The sequence below is a fragment of the Rhinichthys klamathensis genome, unplaced genomic scaffold (assembly GCF_029890125.1).
Source record: "Rhinichthys klamathensis goyatoka isolate OS25496 unplaced genomic scaffold, OSU_Roscu_1.1 h1tg000049l_1, whole genome shotgun sequence".
Classification (NCBI taxonomy): domain Eukaryota; kingdom Metazoa; phylum Chordata; class Actinopteri; order Cypriniformes; family Leuciscidae; genus Rhinichthys; species Rhinichthys klamathensis.
The window spans coordinates 1,347,900-1,369,938 of record NW_026606595.1 but is presented as its reverse complement, the minus strand read 5'-3'; the positions used below and the strand labels follow the sequence as shown (position 1 = coordinate 1,369,938).

At 42.5% G+C, this 22,039-nt stretch overlaps 1 protein-coding gene across 1 annotated transcript; it reads right to left on the bottom strand.

Moving 5' to 3' along the window:
* Positions 1-6,817: 6,817 nt before the first annotated feature.
* On the bottom strand, positions 6,818-10,583 carry LOC130082719 (trichohyalin-like). Its single transcript, XM_056247575.1, has 2 exons — positions 10,513-10,583; positions 6,818-8,820 (listed from the first exon to the last, which is right to left on the bottom strand). Exons 1-2 carry the CDS (start codon positions 10,526-10,528, stop codon positions 6,983-6,985), a joined length of 1,854 nt encoding a protein of 617 aa, XP_056103550.1. The 5' UTR covers positions 10,529-10,583; the 3' UTR covers positions 6,818-6,982.
* Positions 10,584-22,039: the final 11,456 nt, after the last annotated feature.

Here is a 22,039-nt window from a genome sequence, read left to right as displayed (position 1 = left end):
TCAAGTTTGAGACTCGGACTCGAGTGCAACTTAAGTCCCACACACAGTGACTTGAGACTCGTCCTCGAAAGACTTCAGACTCGACTCGGACTCGAGCTGCGGGACTCGTGAACAATGCTTATTTTTAGGAAACGTCTGATGAGCTCTCTGTTATTCCCCTCCCTCCGACCGTTACCTAAAACCTGCCTACATAACACGTACTACGTGCGCGTGGCCACACATGAGAGGACAACAAACAAACATGTCGACTGCACCGGCCGCTGCTGTGCCATTTATCGTAAGCTTTGGGTTTAAAAACTTCAAACAAGACAGGCCAAATAAAAGAAGCGCTCAATGCAAAATATGCGGTATCTGCGCGCGTGCACCTCATGGTGTTCCATGAGGGAGAGAGAGCGCGAGAGGTATGGGTGAACGAGAGAGAGAGAGAGAGAGAGAGAGAGAGACGTGCGAGAGGTATGGGTGACCGAGAGAGAGAGAGAGAGAGAGAGAGAGAGAGAGAGAGAGAGAGAGAGAGAGAGAGACGTGCGAGAGGTATGGGTGACCGAGAGAGAGAGAGAGAGAGAGAGAGAGAGAGAGAGAGAGAGACGTGCGAGAGGTATGGGTGACCGAGAGAGAGAGAGAGAAAGAGAGAGAGAGAGAGAGAGAGAGAGAGAGAGACGTGCGAGAGGTAGTGGGGCGCGAATGCGCTACGGCGCTTTGCAATCAAATACGATTTTAAATAGGCTTAGTAAAAATAAAATCGAAAATCAATGTGTGGCGGTCAGCCAGTGTTGATATTGTGGCGGGCCGCCACAAATATATGAACGTATGAGGAACCATGTATTTCACATCATTTGATTCCAATAGTGTTTTGCATTTAGCTACACTGTGATGTTTTGCACTATGTCAATTTTAGTGCTGTGAGGTAGGCTATAACATTTTCTATATTTGGTCTTATGGCTCCACAGAGCCAGCACAATAGGAGCCAAGGCCTTTCATTATAATTCAGCAACAGACATGAGAGTCCTTTTTCTTCAGAACCTCAATTTTTACAGATGCAGATATTAACTTAAAAGTAAAGCATTCTTGGTGTTTTTGTCATGTTGAAATAGCCTGTTTACACTGATTATATACCTAAATCAAAGCTGATACTGTATGCTAATAGATAAAGGAGTCATAATAACATTACATGCTTTGTCTCTAGCAAAGCAAAGGACTCTAGCTCAAAGACTTGAGACTTGACTTGGACTCTAGTTCAGAGACTTGAAACTTGACTTGGACTCTAGCTCAAAGACTTGAGACTTGACTTGGACTTTAGTTCAGAGACTCGTGAGCATCTCTGGCGCTCACCCTGTGGTCTGTGTGGGTCCTAACGCCCCAGTATGGTAAAGGGGACACTATACTGTCAAAGAGCACCGTCCTTTGGATGAGAAGTTAAACCGAGGTCCTGACTCCCTGTGGTCACAAAAAATCCCAGGATGTCTTTCGAAAGAGTAGGGGTGTAACCCCGGCATCCTGGCCAAATTTGCCCAGTGGCCTCTGTCCATCATGGCCTCCTAATAATCCCCATATATATATATATATACACTGATTGGCTTCATCACTGTCTCCTCTCCACCAGTAAGCTGGTGTGTGGTGGGTGTTCTGGTGCAATATGGCTGCTGTCGCATCATCCAGGTGGAGCTGCACACTGGTGGTGGTTGAGGAGATTCCCCCTTCTGTAAAGCGCTTTGAGTGCCGAGAAAAGCGCTATATCTAAATTTAATGAATTATTATTATTATTTAAAGGTTTTTTACCTACATGAATTCTATAATAAATGGATGGAAATAATTCACAAGGCCTAATCATTGAGTGGAATCCAGTTAATATCTTCAAATAGTGAGAAACTATCTCTTTCAAGTGTAAGAAAACGCAGTCAAACAAACGCTTGACAGTAAAAAACCAGAGCCAGGATAGGAGGACCTTGAAACTCACCTGGAGGCCTGGAAGAAGAAAGGTAAACTGCCGTAGCGTCATCCCAAAGTGTGCATTATTATTGCATTGTTCCAACCAGAGGATATGGCGGAGACAAAGTCGTTGGAGCAGCTTAAAGCTGAAAGGACCAGCGCAAAAAGACTATTTTCTCGGCTCGCCAATTCCGTTTCCAGGACCCATATGGACATGTGTGAGGAAGAGCTCAAAGAAAGCTTCAAAAATCTTTCACTACAAGCCACAAAAGGCATGGCTGCTTTGATCGCAGAGGTTGAAGCTGAGCTGGATGCAGAGGACGTGCCAGCATTAAGTTCACAACAAAAGGATGACCTAGAGAAGACTGCAAGAGAATGTGACCAGAGACTGAAGGAGGGTAAAGATCTATTTTTGAAGACAAATGTCCCTGGCTTTTCAAGTGGCAGAGGCGGAGTGTGACTGGGTCTTTTCTGTTCAACCTTGTGCGAACCTGGAAGCATGTGACTGAGCCACATGGGAGGATTGGTTAAAGCTGCAAGAGACGCGTATGTCCGGTGGAATCGTTGGGCACCTTCTGCTGAACAAAAAGACTTTAAAGGAGTAGTTCACTTCAAAATGAAAAGTAGCCCATGATTTACTCTCCCTCATGCCATCCTGATGTATATGACTTTCTTCTTTCAGACGAATACAATCAGAGTTATATTAATAAATGTCCTGGCTCTTCCGAGATTTATAATGGCAGTGGATTGCAACCATTGCAACCATCAGATTGAAGCTCAAAAAAGTGCATCCATTCATTATATAAGAACTCCACATGGCGCCGTGAGGCTAATAAAGGCCTTCTAAAGCAAAACGATGAGTTTGTGTACGAAAAAATATTCATATTTAACACGTTAAAAAGTAAAATTCTAGCTTCTGACCAAACGGACATACACAGTCTACTTATGCCTGAAGCGCAACTTACGCAACTTGTGACGTCAGAAGTAGCGTATTGCGTCACGGCGTAGCGTAAATATCAGCATTACGTCGCATTACTCGCATAAGTTATGCTTAACACTTAAGTTGAATCCGTATGTTCGTTTAGCCGGAAGATAGTTATTTTACTCTTTAATTTTTTAAATATGAATATTTTTCTTACACAATCTCATCGTTTTGCTTTAGAAGGCCTTTATTAACCCCCCGGAGCCGTATGGAGTCCTTATATAATGGATGGATGCACTTTTTTGAGCTTCAATCTGATGGTTGCAATGGTTGCAATCCACTGCCATTATAAAGCTTGGAAGCTTAAAGGCACAATATGTAGGTTTTTTTCGCCACAAGAGGGCGCAGTTTCCAACAATAACACAGGCGTAGGTTGATGACGCAGTGATGAGCTGAATGATGGGACTTGCTGTCAAGCTGATGGATCTAATAATGTTTATGGATGAGTGCAAACATTCATGTTTTTTTAACATTACAGTGGTATGAAGCAGGTCGCGATTGCTAAAGAGACAGATATCACACGCGAATCCCACGGATATAAAGGAATAAGGACATTTAATTCTACCGAACTAACGTTACCTGCGAGTGCTGGATTACTCACACAGGTCAGTTCATTAGACGAATTAAACTTGTGAGGTAACGCAGCGCTGCTTCACTTGATCACACTAAACGGCATTTAAATGTGTGTTGAAAGTTATAATGTTATACTACGTGTTAGTTCGTTTGCTATACGAAACTAGCAGTAAGCTAGATCAACATTAGAATAACATACTGACCATATTCTAACATTTCATCATGTTGAGCTAACGTTATATAACATTGATTTGTTTTATGTACATTTGCTCACCTGTCTAATAAAGCTGTCGAGTCGTGACAAGTTAGTCGCGGACGCTAGCTCTCGGCATCTCAAAAACGCCACGCTGATATTGATCCTCATTTTAGTTCTCTTGTTTGTCCCAAAGTCTGCTTGCCATGGTCTATGTCTGAAAGAAACAAGAACTGCGTGCTGCTAAACGTTACGCACTACGCAGTTGTCCACGTCTGTCGCCATGGTTACGTCATGGCTATGGCAGTACGAGCGGAAACCGAGGATAGCGCGGATTAGGGGTGTCGCAATATACCGGTGTTGACGATAATCGTGATATTCAAAGCATGAAATATCGACATCGTGTTAATTTAGAGTGTGGCGATATACCGGTATTGGCGATAACCACAATGTTTAAAATGAATAGGACTGTTATGATAACATGACACGTAAATACTCCAGCGCGAGTGCCTGATTGACGTCTCAGCTATATTGCACCCGCTGACACCTATCAAACAAGAAGACGCAGCCCGCGCCGCACAGCTGTCTGAGCGAGAGAGTGAAACACTCTGTCCACAGCCGAAAAAAGTAAGCTCGCCTAAATGGGAGTTCTTCGGCTCAAAAGAAAACAGCACTTTAAAGGGGCTCGCACACCGGACGAGAAGCGCAGCGCCACGTCTTTAAAATTCGAACACATTTTCTCTTCGAGTGTAGACTACACACACCGGTTGTGCCATTCGGCGTCTGTCCGCGGCGCCCGGCTCTTGTTCAAAATCCTGCCGCGACACAGAGCGCCATTTACATAGTTTTATATTAGGCTAAATTTACATTATATTTGTCGCAAATCATCGTAAATGACTTCACCCTGTGCTGCAATGTACATTTAGTTTCACATTAATTTACAGAAATCAGCTGCTTGAATGAAAATTGCTGATGTTATCGGATTTTCAGGTGATATTGTCAATTCATTCAGTTAATGGATGCTCTGAGGTAAAGTGTTCAGATCACAGACTCAGCAACTATTGTATTTAATTGTACAGTACAACCATAACATAGTACAGACATTATCTTAATTTCATAATCTCCTTAAACATAAGAATACGCTGGCTGTCCATAAACTGAGAAAGTGCGCGTCCGGTGTGCGATACCTCGAGTTGTCCTACACGCGACGCGGCGCTGCAGAATGTGTAGCCACCAACCTTTTTACCCATCTCCGTGTCCATCACCCTGCAGATTACGCAATTTTACAGAGAATTGCGATTATTTTACTAGTCATAGAATGGGAAAAGTGACATTAACCTGTTAACAGGGGGTTCCTGTGTTCATACATTTAATAAAGGGTGATTATTAAGAACCATCTTATTTTTGTATTTGTATTTGCACTTAATTTTTTTGTTTGTACCCTTATGTTTGTTGGGTAAAAAATAAAAACTATATAAACAACGTAAAAGTTGTTTTACGTTGTTTATACGTACATACCCCCATTTATACAACCCCCCCCCCCCCCCATGTATTCTATAGATATCGCGATATATCGATATCGTGAATTATTTTGGCCACAATAACCGTGGTGTGAAAAATCTAACATCGTGACAGCCCTAGCGCGGATATTGCGTCATTGACAGGCGACATTTTTTTCCGGGACGGACACTTATTTAAAATTTGAATTTCTCTGAAATAAAAAAATCTTTGGAGACTTTTGGGATATTGTAAGTACACAACTGCAGGAAATATATCACACTGTGCAAGTGATTTTTGGATATTTTATTACAAAATTCCTACATATTGTACCTTTAAGGGTATTTATTAATATAACTCCGAATAATTTTATTTGTCTGAAAGAAGAAAGTCATATTCACCAAGGATGGCTTGAGGGTGAGTGAATTATGAGATAATTTTCCTTTTAAAGTTAACTACTCCTTTAAACAAATGGACCTGCAACTACATCTGCAAATTAGTGCCTGATGAAAAATTAAGCTATAAACACATTCATATTTCCATAATTATGTTGGAAAACTCTCTTTACAGAATAATTTCTCTTAAGCTTGAGTATATTTTTGGTTAAAGCTGTTAAGTTATTAAGCAATATCTTATGTAGATTCCTTTGTGTTTTAATATAACGACCACCAGGAGGTGCACTAGGCAAGGTGCACTTGTTTGTTTATGAAGAGATATATTTTGTTGTTGAAAACGAAAGTAAAAGACTGACACACTTTCGTTGTGTTTTATCGTGAAATCAGAGTTCTGTCTCTTTGCTAAAATCAACACATGAATGATTCATCCACCCGCGACACACCAAAGCAATCAGCACTTGTTTCTGTACCATAACAGATTATGTTATTGTCCATGTTATTGTCTTGCTCATAACAGATGCTTTTTCCATTATGTCTGCTAAGTTGTTACTGGCATTGTCAACCCTGGGTTACTATTAAAAAAATCCACTATTCAAATGAGATTAAATGACAAGAATGACAAGTGTCTGAACGTCCCCTCTTTACTCCATTGTTTGTTTGCTTTTGTCAGTGTCATTCCTTGTGCGCTGATTCGTTAAAGCTGAACAGCCAATCAGAATGATCTCTCTTATGAATGAGCTCCGCCACCAGTTCGACATGTAGAATCGCCCCAAAAACAGCTGGCGGTGTCCGACTATAGCCAACGATGCGGAACACAAACTATGCCGACAGACACTCAAAAACAGCCCCACATTGCCTGACACCAACTTTGTGTGTCCCAGGCTTGCTTAAAAAGTTTCATTAACACACAAAAAAAGATATTTGTAATGACTTTAATGTGCATGTAAAAAGAAACAATCTTTTTTTTTTAAATAGCTTTCAAAATACACTACATTGTGTTTTTATTTTTTCATTTATATAATCTATCTTTTATAATAATGCTGTACATTTTAATATCTACTATGAAAATGAAAGACAGTTTCAATTAGATGATTCTGATTAACACTAGCTGTGTTTAAAAAGCACAACCTCGTAATTTTGCTGCTATGTAAACTAGGTAAAATATCCAGTTTAAAACTGTAATAATTTACATACCTAAACTATAATATATTTAGTATATACAGAGAAGTGTGTCATTTCACAATGCAAAAACCTTATAAGTTACCATCATACTTATTTCAGTGCTGATATTACACGTCCTCTGCTAATGCTACTCTTTTCTGTAGATCTCCCTGTTGCTGCTACTGTTCCTCCTATTACTTTAGCAACTCATGCTTTAGTTGTTCCTCCTGATGCTCCTGCTGCTTCTTTCTGATTTTACTGTAGGAGCTTTTTAGCCAGCTGCTGCTTTTCATTTTCCTTATGTAGAAGATCATTTTTCAACTGCTGATTCTTTTGCTCAATCTCTGGGCGACCCTTTTCCAGCTGATGCTTCTCCTGTTCCTTCTGTAAGAGCTTATCTTCTAGCTGATGCTTCTCATGTTCCTTCTGTAAGAGCTCCTTTTTTAGCTGATCCTTCTCCTGTTCCTTCAGTAAGAGCTTATCTTCTAGCTGATGCTTCTCCTGTTCCTTCTGTAAGAGCTCCTTTTTTAGCTGATCCTTCTCCTGTTCCTTCAGTAAGAGCTTATCTTCTAGCTGATGCTTCTCCTGTTCCTTCTGTAAGAGCTTATCTTCTAGCTGATGCTTCTCCTGTTCCTTCTGTAAGAGCTCCTTTTTTAGCTGATGCTTCTCCTGTTCCTTCAGTAAGAGCTTATCTTCTAGCTGATGCTTCTCCTGTTCCTTCTGTAAGAGCTCCTTTTTTAGCTGATCCTTCTCCTGTTCCTTCAGTAAGAGCTTATCTTCTAGCTGATGCTTCTCCTGTTCCTTCTGTAAGAGCTTATCTTCTAGCTGATGCTCCTCCTGTTCCTTCTCTAAGAACTCCTTTTTTAGCTGATGCTTCTCCTGTTCCTTCTGTTGGAAAAACTGGAACTTCTCCTGTTCCTTCTGTAAGAGCTCCTCTTCTAGCTGATGCTTATTCTGTTTTTTCTTTAGGAGCTCCTTTTTTAGCTTCCACAACTCCTGTTCCTTCTGATGTTCCTTTTCTTTCATTAGAAGCTCATTTCTCAGCTGTTTCTCCTCTTGTTCCTTCTCTTGCAGTTCCTTTTTCAATTGCTGCTCTTCCTCTTCCTTCTTTAGGAGGTCTGCTTTTAGAAGATGCTCTCTCTGCTCATTTGCTAAGAACTGCTTTTTCAGTTGTGTTTCCCTTTCCTTCAGCAGGAGCTCATTTTTCAGCTGCTCCTCCTCCTGTTTCTTCAGCAGGAGCTCATTTTTCAGTTGCTGCTCCTCCTCTTCCTTCTCTTCAAGGCCTGTTTTTAGAAGCTTCTCTCTCTGCTCATTCTCTCGGAGCTCCATTTTCAGTTGCTCCACCTCCACTTCTATCTGTTGGATGTCATTTTTCAGTTTCTGCTCCTCGTTTAGGTGCCTGTTTTTCCACTGCTGTGTTCCTAGAAAAACAGCAACTATCAATATGATAACGCTCAAAACATGCGTAGTGTTTAACAGATTCATTCTGTCCTTCCCAGTCATTTCTGTTTGAGTTGTGTAAAACATCTCAGGTGTGTAATGCCTCATTCCATGCTGCCTCCTCAATGCATTCATCTTTTGCAGCAGTTCTGTAACCTGCTGTTGATTGTTTCTATCTTCATTGTTGAATGAGTGATATCTGCCACCACAACTTTCAACTATTCTCGGTAAATTGTGGCTTTCCGTGATGTACTCCTCCAAAGATTTACCCTTCAGCAGATCAGTGTGAGTAAACAGAATGATGGTACGAAGCAAAGCCTCTTTTCCGAAGTTCTCCTGGATCCATTGCACTGAGTTCTTCTCCTCTTGTGTGAATCTCACTCCCAGTTTGAACACCAGCAGGAACACATGAGGACCAGGAGCAGACATCTCTACACACATCTCTATTTCAGCCTTCACTTGCTCTTCTGTGATAGACGTATTGAACAGTCCTGGAGTGTCGATTACAGTAATGGTCTTCCCATCCAAAACTCTTCCCTGTCTCTCACACATTTTACTGGCCTCTTTAAATGCATTCCTGCCCAGGATGGTGTTTCCAGTTGTGCTTTTTCCTACTCCAGTTTCACCCAGGAGCAAAATCCTTAGATCACCTGCTAAAAAGAATTATAAACATTTTTAAAAAATAAAAAATCATAATAAATTACATTTTTATATTTCAAGGCAAACCATCCACTCAATCCTCTCTGGAAACATGTATTAACACGGTTTACTGTGAAATCAATCATAAAGGTTACCCAGGTTGTTCAAAACACAGACACTTTTATTCATTTTTAAAATTTGCTTTGAGGTAGTCTCTTTTGGTGTGTGCCTTTTTAGGTTTCCATATAATCATAAAGTCTCTTTTCTTTCTTCCAGACTCCCAGTCATTTTCTCTCAGTTTGCAAAGCTATGATTTGATCAGTTTGTAACAGTCACATATATAATCATTTCAATATCCTGTATGTGTTTACAAATTGTCTGCAAATGGGGTTGGTGCTGATTTCCCTCACACTTTGTGTGCTTGCTAAAGTGTAAATAACTGTTTAATATGTTATTTATTTTTATTCTGCATGTATTAAATATTTATGTTGAAATAAAGTATAATTAAGATAATTAAGAAAAAATAATTTAAAAAGAAAATGTCTGCTATCAGTACAATATTATATTTAAATGTTTAAAGGGGTCATATAATGCCATTTTTGTACAAGCTAATATGATTCTTTAGGGTCTAAATTAAAAGTTTGTAATATACTTTAATTAAAAATTCTCATTAGTATTGTAAGAAAACACTTATTTTACTTGGTCAAAAACAGCTCTGTTTTCAGCACGCCGTTTCAGTGCATATGCCTTTAAATGATCATGAGCTGCGCTGACTCCGCCTCTCTGTTCTGTGCATACACCGTTTGTAACACAATACCATAAGGTGTTGTTCATTATAAACGTGGGATTATGAATTATATGGAGAACATCGTACATAGAAAACATGCCGTAATGTACCCTGAGTGTAAACCTGAGACGCATTCATTGTGAAGCGTGCAGCTGGCGATTTGCAAAGATTAATATATTAATATAAAGTTTAATAAAACGTTACACTCACTTCCGTTCTTCTGGAGATTCAGCAGGAACACGAATATCTGGTACCGATCCTTTCTTCAGGAGCAGCTTCTTAGCAAATCCAGCTTTATACTGATCCTCGTTTATAAAGCAGTCTGGTGAGAAATGATTCGCACAAATATGAAAGCATTGACGTTGCTCGTGGGGAATATTCCCTTCGAAAACAAACACAGCCACTGCGTCTTCAGCGGTTCGGATTTAGGAACATTAAAATGACTTTGTTCGTTATTACACCCAAGAACAGAACACCACAATCGCTTAGACGCCATTCTGCTCATAGACAGTGCTCCAGCATATCAACAATGACCGCGCCGGTCCGCGCGGAGTATGACGTGGGAGGGGCTTCCGAGCGTGTGACGTCACAGGCTCGAACGGCTGGATTTGAGGCAGGGGAAAACATATAAGGAGATTAAAACAAAAACACTGGATGGATTTTTATCATTATATGATGGTTGTGTACAGGCACTGCCAACACACATTTCAGGACAATCAACTTGTAAAAGTGCATGTACCATTATATGACCCCTTTAAAAAACACCTACTTTGGCTTGAAGACATTATTCTGATAGAAAGTGCTATAATTTCAGTAAAAGTCGCTATTAATTACTTTGTGTCTTCTAGTTTTATAAAAGAAAAATCTTATCTGCCTGATCTCAAAAGTATATATATATAAAAAAAAAATTTTTACTGACCTTGACCTGAAGTCATTTTTATTGTGTGGAATTCCCTGCGTTGTTTCACTCAGGTGTTCTCTCTCTGAACGCCGGAGCTCTTTGTTGTGATAGTGAAAGTCCTCTTGTTGAAATAGTCATTGCGATCATGTGACTCATCTCTCAGGTCTTTGTAAACTCACAACTGCCACTTGAGGACACTATATACCAGCACGGAGCAAAAGAGATCTGAGATCTTGTAAGTTAATTGTAGTTACTTGAATGTTAATATTGTGTTTCTCATTTGCTCCTGTGTAGTTATTCATTAATGATTGAACAGTATTCTAAAGTGTTACCACTTACCTTATTTCAGAAATAAATGTTAATTTGCTAAATAAATTCTGTTTTCTATTTTCAATGGTAATATGTATTTATAAAGTGCTTTTGTAAGAGGTATAGTTAAAATAAAATCCTGCCATCTACTAATGGTTATGTTGTTCCACACCCGTACGTCTTACTTTTGTAGAACAAACAACCTCTCAGTCAATACAAGGACATGCAGCGACCTGTAGCATAAGAAGAGGCATTCAGATGCCAAGACAGTGCCCTGCCTCTAATGAAGTATTCAAAAAATGTGGCAAAAGAACCACTTTGCAAGTCAGAAATAGACACACTGTTTATTGGGCCTGTAGTTCAGCTGAACAGGTCTGACAGGCATGACTGTCAATCTCAAACTCGACACAGTGCTGAAGCAAATATTCTTCCGATGAAAATCCATGATCAGCTGCAGATCCCTGTGACTATGCAAAAAACACACAGTGCTTGCATCTTATGGTGACACCTGCATCAAACCAGAAGGTGTCATTCAGCCACACATGCAGACTAAAAACCAAAACGACTGACATGATGTTCTTCTTGACCACAGCATCAGGCATAGCACTTCTCAGGGACAGCTAGGCATGTGTAGAGTTGGACCTCATTAGAAAAGTGGAGGCCCCGCACCATTATCATCCACTACAAAGACCAAGCTCCTCCGTCGCTACACAGCTAAACCCCCTGAGTTAAATTAATATCGCTCGGTGTATATAATCTCCCTGTAACATGTATATTCAGTTTTGGTTTTGTGTTCAGTTCATGTTTGCCTGTGTTTTCTTTGCTAGTTTGTCTCCATGGTCGTTAATTGAGTTATGCAGTTTTTCATTTTTAAGTTAACTATCTCTCTGTGTATTATACTCATTTCATTCAGTCCTTTGTTCCGTGTTGTTTTTGATTCAAGTGGTTGTGTTAGCTGAATCTCCTGAGTTCTCTTGTTATTCCTAAGTGTTATATTAAAGACTGTAGTTATAGAATCCCCTTCGTCATGAGTGTCTTTAAACCAGCCACTACATGACAGATGACATACCCGCATTGCAGCTCCTCTTCCCAGAACAATGGCCGTTACTGGAGTATTTGTTTCGGACGCTCCTTAAAAACTGCTAGATCTGAGGGCTGTTCCATAAAACAAGATTAGAATACGAGCCAGGCTTATTTTGGTTAGTCAGTCTTATTGTCGGTTGATTCTGTTTCATAAAGCAAACTTAAAATAGTTAAAACTCAGTTACTTTGGCAACTTGCTGGGAAACTAATATTGTCCAGGGCAGGCTAACTGTTGTTACACAGATCCTCTAACACTGACCGACAGGAACACAATGATATTACCACTGATACTCTCTCATACCATTATTGGACTTTATTAACCACTATTAGTCCCCAAAAAAATACACAGTTTACAGAAAATCAACTTACAATTATAAATGAGACAATATAGACCTACAAATGTGTTAAATTATATATGAAATGTTTATGTTAACGTTGTTTTATATACACTCACCTAAAGGATTATTAGGAACACCATACTAATACTGTGTTTGACCCCCTTTCGCCTTCAGAACTGCCGCATACTGGATGTTTTTCCCTTTTCACACCATTCTTTGTAAGCCCTAGAAATGGTTGTGCCTGAAAATCCCAGTAACTGAGCAGATTGTGAAATACTCAGACCGGCCCGTCTGGCACCAACAACCATGCCACGCTCAAAATTGCTTAAATCACCTTTCTTTCCCATTCTGACATTCAGTTTGGAGTTCAGGAGATTGTCTTGACCAGGACCACACCCCTAAATGCATTGAAGCAACTGCCATGTGATTGGTTGATTAGATAATTGCATTAATGAGAAATTGAACAGGTGTTCCTAATAATCCTTTAGGTGAGTGTATATACTGTATATATATATATATACCAGAGTTTCCGCTAGAAAAAAATGGTGCCGGTCAAAGTGACCGGCAGAGGTTTTGTTTAACGGACATTTTGATGATATGCCGGTAAAATATCGCCTCTTAATTAGTCAAGTTGAGGAAAACTGGAGGCAGGCTATGTAACTTACAAAATGACATAATCAGGCCGTATAGAATGCAACATGTTATTATTAGCCTAACTTTCAAATAGACGGAAAAAAACATGATAGTCCGATTCGGGACAAACAACACCAACCATAGTATGTTTTTTACTATGGTTTCACACACATTCACTTTTTGAAACATTGAGGCACGGATGTACCTAATACAAATAAATAAAACATCTCCAGTTAACCAGCAGATCATTTAGTTCGCTATTAAATAAGAGATCTAGCGCTAAAATCAGTTGTTTTTGAAATCAAGCTGAGCGCTCGTGTCCGCTGCTATCAGTTGCATGGACGACACGCTGCGCGAGTTGCGCAATCTTCACTCGGACGCGCGTTTCAATCTATCGCCGTTGCGGAGACTCTACACAGGCGAAGCACTGCTACTTGGGCGCAGAGATATCACACAACACCTGAAATAAAGCTTGCCACAAAGAACCGGCGAAAGTAATGATTATGCATGAAACATTTGAATTGTTGATAAATTGATAAAGTTGATGATGCATGCTCGCCATCTTCGCAGTAGTGAACGCGCCTAGAGAGAGAAATGCACACTTCATATGAAGTGTGGACACGCCGGCGCCTCCGTGTCCTGATTATAATGTCCACTATATTTGCTTCTTATTTATTAATCCAGGCAAATTTGTTGATGAAACATTGATTAAAATGAAGATACAATTTATACAAAACGAAATAAACTTTAACCCTTGTGTTCTGTTCGATTTCTGTGTACACCCCTTATGGACCGGGTCAAATTGACCCTAATTGGATTCAATGCAATTCCTCAAAAATCACACTATGAAAAACAACAAAGATTTAGATACAAACTGTAAACTTTTAATATCAACATTTGTCAAACATTACAAAAACATTATATCTGAAAATATGATTAATGAAAATGTTTTTAAAACATTTTTTAAAACAGTTTTGTTTTGACAAAATTGGAAAATAAACAGTATACTGATTTTTTTTGCATATATGTTTTTTTTTACTTTTTTTTTTTTTTTTTTTACATTTTATGCTTTGAACATCGTAACTGAACAAAAAAAAATTGCTGTATAATGAAAATTTTTCATTTTCCTAAGTTAACTTTCCCTAGTTTCCTAAGACCTATTTTCCTAGTTTCATTATTCACTCACTGGGAAGTGAGAAACCAAACATAACAAAAACATACATCAAATAAATGTTTTTTATTTATTTTTTGGCTCTGTGAAGCTGCCTTTGAAAATCCTACACAAAAGTTTTGGTTAAAAGCTAGGTATATAGATATTTTGAATATTGAAATGAGAGCTTATTTTACTATCTGTGTCTGACAAAGATTTTCATCTGTAATTTGCAAATAATTCTGAACACTGTAATTTTAGCTTTTTCAAGTGTGTTTGGTTAGGGTTAGAGCACTTTTAGATGCAATTGCACGTTAGAACTGGAGTTGAAGTGCCCTGACATACAGAAAATAAATGTTTTTATTTTGTGTCTGTACAGTTGCTTTTGAATGGCTGTCTATGAGGGTCAAATTGACCCGCGAACATCACGAACGTAACAGTAATTTTGTTTGTATATGTCAAAACACATCAGCATGTTGAAACTTTGCATGCATGTTCATCATGATAAATGAGAAAAAGTCACAAAATATCAAGAAAAAAAACAAAGGTTAACCAGTATTTCCAACAACTTGAAAATCGAAACGGGTCAAATTGACCCGCAACATAACACAAGGGTTAAAGAAAGGCTTTCTACAAAACAAAACTTAATAAGTGGTCAAAATCTGACGCATTCCAAATGTTTTCCGATATATAGGTCATCTTATGATCCTATCTTACTCATCTCATGCGGTTCCCTTTTCATATAATCAACATAGATGAAATAAAAAAATTATAACATTATATTATTTATAAATATGAAACGTATGTTTAAGTTTTTTAACTTAGGCTATAATAAGCGTCACACCGCTCCCCTTTGCTCACATGCTCTGGTGTGTAGCCTAATGCATGTGTGCATGCATGTGGTGGAGGGGTGCGATTTTCGAATAATAATCAACCCAGCGATCTTCGAATATTATTTTTGCTTGAAAATTTCGTTTTGTATAAATTGTATCTTAATTTTAATCAATGTTTCATCAACAAATTTGCCTGGATTAATAAATAAGAAGAAAATATAGTGGACAATATAATCAGGACACAGAGGCGCCGGCGCGTGCACACTTCTCTCTATAGGCGCGTTCACTACTGTGAAGATGGCGAGTCTGCATCGTCAACTTAATCAATTTATCAACTTTATCAATAATTCAAATGTTTCATGCATAATCATTACTTTTGCCGGTTATTTGTGGCAAGCTTTATTTCAGGTGTTGTGTGATATCTCTGCGCCCAAGTAGCAGTGCTTCGCCTGTGCTTCCAAACATGCATTTGCCCACCTATCTAAATGTAGGGGAAACCGTGAATAACCCCAATTAAAAAAAAAAAATGGTGGAGTGTTCCTTTAAGGCTAGCCTGCCTGGGCCTGGCCATATTTGAAACGTCCCACTCAATCGTTCGTTGTTTAGTTCTATATTACAGCCGTTCTAGGCATGCGCTTTATTTGAAATGCAGCATGCAATGTTGTTTGATAACTTTCAAACGGTAGAGCCTGTTCCTTTATAACATAGCCAAAGATCGGTGTATTTTTGCTTTATAGATTTTAGGCTTATTCTCAAATTCATATTGTGTTAGGGGGGCGGGATTATTACGCAATTTTAATCGGACAATTTGACCTGAGAGATTTAATTTTGACGGACATTTCATTTTTTTCCCGGCCAATGTCCGGTAATTACCGGACAACGGAAACCCTGATATATACCTCTTTTTCCAGGTGAGGTTGGCCCACTGAGTGTGGCTGCCTTCATCTTGGTGAAAATCCCGAGATGCATATGTCCACTTACGTGGTGAGCTCCTCTTAAATGAGTGTGTGCTCCCGCCTAGGCTTTGACACAGAGTGCTTCGCTGACAGATATTCTAGAGTTGGGGGCTGGGCGACACCTTAGTCGAACCACGGCTTCCTGTGGGCTCCCTTCTCAGGAAGCCAGTTTCACCGTGAGCCCGGTTCGAAGTGTCGGCTTGCTGTTATCCCTCCTACGGACTGGATACGTGTGCCATTTTGCTCCAGTAGAGTTCCCTTAACCGAACCCGGTTCAGTTCCTCCGCACCCCTCCAACATCGGACGTGGCGGAACGCCGGTGTTAGGCCTACCACTCGTACGCAGTGTGAAACCTGTGTTAGGCTGGGTCCATATGTTGCGTTCCCTACGATGATCCCATATGTGTATTCTTACAATGGTACGGCTCCCTACGTGAGCCCGTGTCTTTCCTCCATTGGCCGGTTGAGTCTCCCCCTGTCTTAGGCTGAAGCCACCCCAGTGACCTTCCATATGTTGTACTGCCCGGTCTCTGCCCAGTTCATATGTGTATTCTCTACGTTACCTCCCTTCGGGCAGAATCTGGCTTCCGCAGCGTCCCTTCCTTCCATGTCAGGGAACGCTTTCCCAGTGAGCCTGTAGGAACAGCAGTGACTTCCCTGGCCTAAAGCCCTGTCCCTTCTCCGACTTAAATTGCGGGGGGATCGGGAGGCTTTTGTCTAGGCACTGGTAGGTGTCAGCTTTAGTGGCGTTTTCAATGGTTGATCCCATTTCAGTCGACGTCGACTACGTCTGACATTCTCGACTGAAAGGGAACGTCCTGGTTGCGTATGCAACCCGGAATGGAGGACGTAGTCCCCTTGCCACTACCGCTGGACCACCGCTGACTCTGAGTTATGCTCGGCTCCTCAGCGAAAAGCAAATGGTGCATGCATCTACTTCCGTATCTATACCCGAAACGCGGGGGCGGAGTGTGAGATGCATATCTCGCACGCCAATGTGCATTGGCTCGTTCTAAGATACTCAAAGACAATAGGCTCCCTAATGTGATCCCATTTCAGTCGACATCGACTACGTCCTCCGTTCCTCTATGTCCTCTGACATTTGTGCTTATTTCTGTTGCTTGTGCCATTTTCATGGCTAAAGTCTCATTACACTGTATTCAGCACAAACTCTGCTACAAAAATATGTAAGCAGCATGCACGTAAAAGTTTGTAGTTTTGAGATGATGTTTATGCGTGGTTTGTGAAAAAAACTGTCACTGAAATAATGAAACCCATACTGATTATTTCTCCACAAGACTTTTGAAAATTGTATCACGTAGCCTAGAATATTTGCTTCAAAACTATGTGAAAATTATCCTGACTACTCTTTCAGATAATAAGATATATTTATTTAATAAAATTTGTAAGACATGTTTTGTGTAAGAAAGCTTTATGCGAGTAGGCGTGAATACATCATGAATATTAATGTGTTTCACACCTGAGAAAGACAAAGACCCTCCCATAATGGCCCTATCAGGTGCTATCAGGCCCCATCATTATTAGGAGCCTTGCGCAAAGAACGAGAAGATATTTAAAAAAGAATGGCTTTTTGATTGTTTGGATTTATTTACAACACAACAGAACCCAAAGATACACAACAAATGACAAAAAAGCACATTATTGAACACACTTAATCTAGATACAGAGACTTGAACAGTCACATAACGTTGTGCTATTCCTGAAACATAGTACATACCTGTCATTTCCATGGTGTTTGATCTTTCATTTTACCATGTTCATGTACAGAGTCTCATGTGAATGTTTAGGTCAGGAGGACTCCTCAGTGGCATCTGTGAACATGCTGATATCAAGAGAAACTATAGGGCTGCACAATTTTGGGAATACATTTAGATTTTTCTGGTTAAAATTGCAATTTAAAAATTACATATATATACACTGAAAACGATACTCGGTTACTAACGTAACCTCGGTTCTCTCTAGAGAGGGAACGAGTATTGCGTAAGTTTAGCTTACACTACGGGAAAGATTCATCTTCTCGAGATATTGAAGCCAAAAAATTATCCTTAATTTTGTATTCATTGTCAACGCAGTGCAGCAGCTAGCAGACCTAGAGCAGGCCATCTCGCGTGCTCATTGGCTGCCCTGCGGGCAACTGCTGCAGCCTACCAGTGAGCCCGGCGTGACGTCACGCCCAATGAAGGGCGCCCGCGCGTTCATAGCGTCACAGCCCGCCAGAATGGGCGTGGCTTAGCGTAAAAAAGTAGGGTCTCTAGGCTGACTTCCCTGGTTTTTCGTCGACTGAAGCGAAGTCGCTCGTGGCGCGAGCATGGCCGGTTACCCAATACTCGTTCCCTCTCTAGAGAGAACCGAGGTTACGTTAGTAACCGAGTATCGTTCTCTTACGAGAGGTTCTCTCGTATTGCGTAAGTTTAGCTTACGCTACGGGAACACTTTGTCAACGCCGTGCGCGCCAAGCATCTACCATGAGACCCCGAACTTTCAGGGGAACCCCATAAGTGGAAAAAATAAGGTGGCCAGCCATGCGGGCCATCACTTGTACATAAGCACACATAGGGAATACAGAGCAGCGCGCCGGTCTGTATAGGCACATGGCACATACCCTACTAGTGCAGCTCAACCAGGAGAACTGAGTCACGTGAGAGTGATCTGAGCAGGAAGATCTGGGCAGAATACACATCTCCTTCAAACTGACAAAAGTTTAGCCTGCAAGGCAGGAACTTCTAGGTTATAATACGTGACAAAGGTAGATGGGGAGCCCCAGCCCGCCGCTACACATATGTCATGGATAGAAATCCCACTGGACCACGCCCACGATGCCCAGAGGGCATTGCAGACATTTTGACGCGTAAGCAGCTGCTATAGCGTCCACTATCCATCTGGACAGGCTCTGTTTCGAGGAGGCGAGACCCTTGGTGCGCCCACCGAACGAAACAAACAGCTGTTCCGAACGCCTGAATCAGGCGGAGCGCGTAATGTAAAACCTCAGCGCTCTGACAGGGCAGAGGAGATTCACATCACTTTCGCTGTCAGATGCTGGCAGAGCTGACAGCGAAATAACTTGCGCTCTGAATGGAGTGCCCATCACTTTAGGAACATAGCCATGTCTACGTCTGAGAATGACTTTAGAGTCATTCGGCCAGAACTCAAGACACGACGCGCTGACAGACAGCGCGTGCAGGTCCCCCACACGTTTTACTGACGACAGTGCAGTCAGAAAGACGGTTTTCAGTGATAGATATTTCAACCCCACGGAGTCTAGTGGTTCAAATGGAAAGGCTTTCAGGGCCTCGAGGAGTAATGAAAGATCCCACATAGGAACCGACGGGGGGCGCGGTGGGTTCATCCTTCTAGCTCCTCTAAGGAAGCGGATGACCAACTCATGTCTTCCCAGTGACTGGCCGTGAGTCGATTCTGCGAACGCTGCCACGGCCGCCACGTATACTTTGAACGTGGATGGGGACCTCCCCTTATCCAACAGCTCTTGTAGGAAGGTGAGCAGATGCGCCACCCCGCATGTCCGTGGGTCCAGACCTCTGTCGGTGCACCATCCGGAGAACACCGACCATTTAGACGCGTAGAGCCTTCTCGTGGAAGGAGCTCTAGACTGCGTGATCGTGTTCATCACTCCTTCTGGCAGGGCAACGAGTACCCGTTGATCAACCATGCGTGCAGAGACCAGCGCTCTGGATGGGGATGCCAGATCGAGCCGCGAGCCTGAGAGAGGAGATCTGCCCTCACCGGAATCGGCCACGGAGCTGTATGTGACAGTCGTGCTAGTTCCGGGAACCAAATCTGATTCTCCCAACGCGGGGCTATGAGGAGCACCGAGTGGCGCGTTTCCCTGATTCTCTTGATCACCTGTGGTAACAGAGAGACCGGAGGGAAAGCATATAGCGGGAGGCTGGGCCAAACCTGGGCCAGCGCGTCCTCGTCCTTCGAGAAGAACGTCGGGCATTGAGCGTCTTTTGACGCAAATAGGTCGACTTCCGCTCTGCCGAATAGGCGCCACAGTTTCTGGACCGTTTGGGGGTGCAGGGACCATTCCCCTGGGGGAACATTGTCCCTGGACAGTTTGTCTGGGGCGTTGTTCAAATGGCCAGGCACATGCGCCGCCCTCAGCGAGCGCAGGTGCATCTGAGACCAAATAAGGAGGCGTTCCGTCAGATTGCAGAGATTTCTGGGTCTGACACCGCCCTGACGGATTACATAGGATACCACAGACATGTTGTCCGAGCGGACAAGAACATGTTGGTCCTGTATGAACGGGAGGAAGCGCTTCAGCGCGTTCTCGACCGCTATCATTTCCAGACAGTTTATGTGAAAACACTTCTCTTGGTCTGACCACTGGCTGAAGACCGGTCTGCCCTCGAACAGCGCGCCCCAACCCGAGTTGGACGCGTCTGTCGAAATGACTTTCCGATAAGAGATGGTTCCCATCATCACTCCCTGCTGGTACCAGTCGGCTACTAACCAGGGCTGCAGAGCCGCTATGCAGGTCTGAGTCACTCTGATTTTCTGGCCGCCAGAAACCCAAGCTTGGCGGGACGCGCGAGCATTCAACCAGCGTTGGAGCGGGCGCATGCGCAGTAGGCCCAGCTGGAGCACCGCTGCCGCTGAAGCCATACAGCCCAACATCCTTTGAAACGTTTTCAAAGGGAGAAATCTGCCCTTCTGGAAAGATGCGGCTAGGTGGCGAACACGGCGCACGCGCTGTGTCGATAAACGAGCCGTCATGGTCACCGAATCCAGTTCTATTCCTAAAAAGGAAATTGACTGGCTGGGCAGTAATGAGCTCTTGGTCCAGTTGACCGTGAGACCCAAGCTTTCCAGGTGACTGAGAAGCACTGTTCTGTGAGATAGCAGACTGTGCCAATATCAGCCAATCGTCCAGATAGTTCATTATTCGCAGCCCCTGACTTCTCAGGGGGGCAAACGCCGCGTCCATGCACTTTTGTAATGTACGGGGTGCTAGGGACAGGCCGAACGGCAGGACGGTGTATTGATATACCTGACCGTCGAAGGCGAATCTCAAAGATTGCCTGTGACAGGGTATTATCTGAATCTGAAAATAGGCATCCTTCAGATCTAGAGAAATAAACCAGTCCCTCGGGCGAACGTGCGCGAGGATTTTCCTGGTCGAAAGCATTTTGAACGGTCTTTTCGCAAGCACTTTGTTCAAATGTCTCAGATCTAGGATAGGTCTGAAGGCTCCGTCCTTCTTGGGTACGAGAAAATATCGGCTGTAAAAGCCTGACTCGCTCAGAGAAGGCGGTACCTTTTCTATAGCCCCTTTGCACAGCAGCTTTGCTATTTCTGCGTGAAGTAGGTGTGCTACTTCCACATTCACTATCGTCGCGGTCCGGGCTCGAAAGCGCGGGGGACGGCGAATGAATTGAAGTGTATAGCCCTGCTTTATTGTGCTCAGCACCCATTCTGAAATCCCTGGGATAGTTTCCCACGCATCTATGTGAGCCGCTAGGGGGCGAATTGCCTCCGGGTTCAGATCGCCGCCATTTGCGGGCTTGTGAAACTGAACCGGAGCCGAAAGCGCGGCGCGCGCGCTCTCGGTTCTGGGCAATGGCTGCTCGCTGAAAGCCGAAACCGGCTGATTTATGTGAGATGTCCCAATCATAAGGGATGGGGAAAATTTTCTTTTCGCTTTTTGACGCGCGAGCAGCGCTCTGGGCGGAAAAGATTCCTGTAAGCGTGAGCGCGTGTGCGCGGGCACGAGACTTACAAGTGTATTTGACACCCCGATCGTAATGGATGGGGAGCGTCTTATTAATGGCCTGCGTTTTTTGATAACACTTAAACGCGTGGGCGAGGTTTTGTGTTAGTAAGCGTGAACGCTCTCTGGCGGGCACGAGACTTACATTCATAACCTTTTTTGATCGTGTAACAGAGCGGGCAGATAGTGGGCACAGACCTGTGGACACATTTCTTACATTCAACATTCGAGCGGCTTTTCTGCGCTTTATGAGAGTGTGCTCTGTGAGTGACACGAGATTTGAAGTGCTTGAGTGTAGGGGTGAACACTGGGGGGTGGGCACTTTCACTACACTTAAAACACCGACGGCGTGAGCCGGACCAGACATTATACTCTTTTTGAGATTTCTCTGGGTCGCCGTGAAAACGGCGTTTTTGTGCAGGCGAGAGGGTGAACAAACTGGCTTGTTGGCTGCTAAATGAACCACTGCAGTAGCCTGTTTGAAGGGGACTG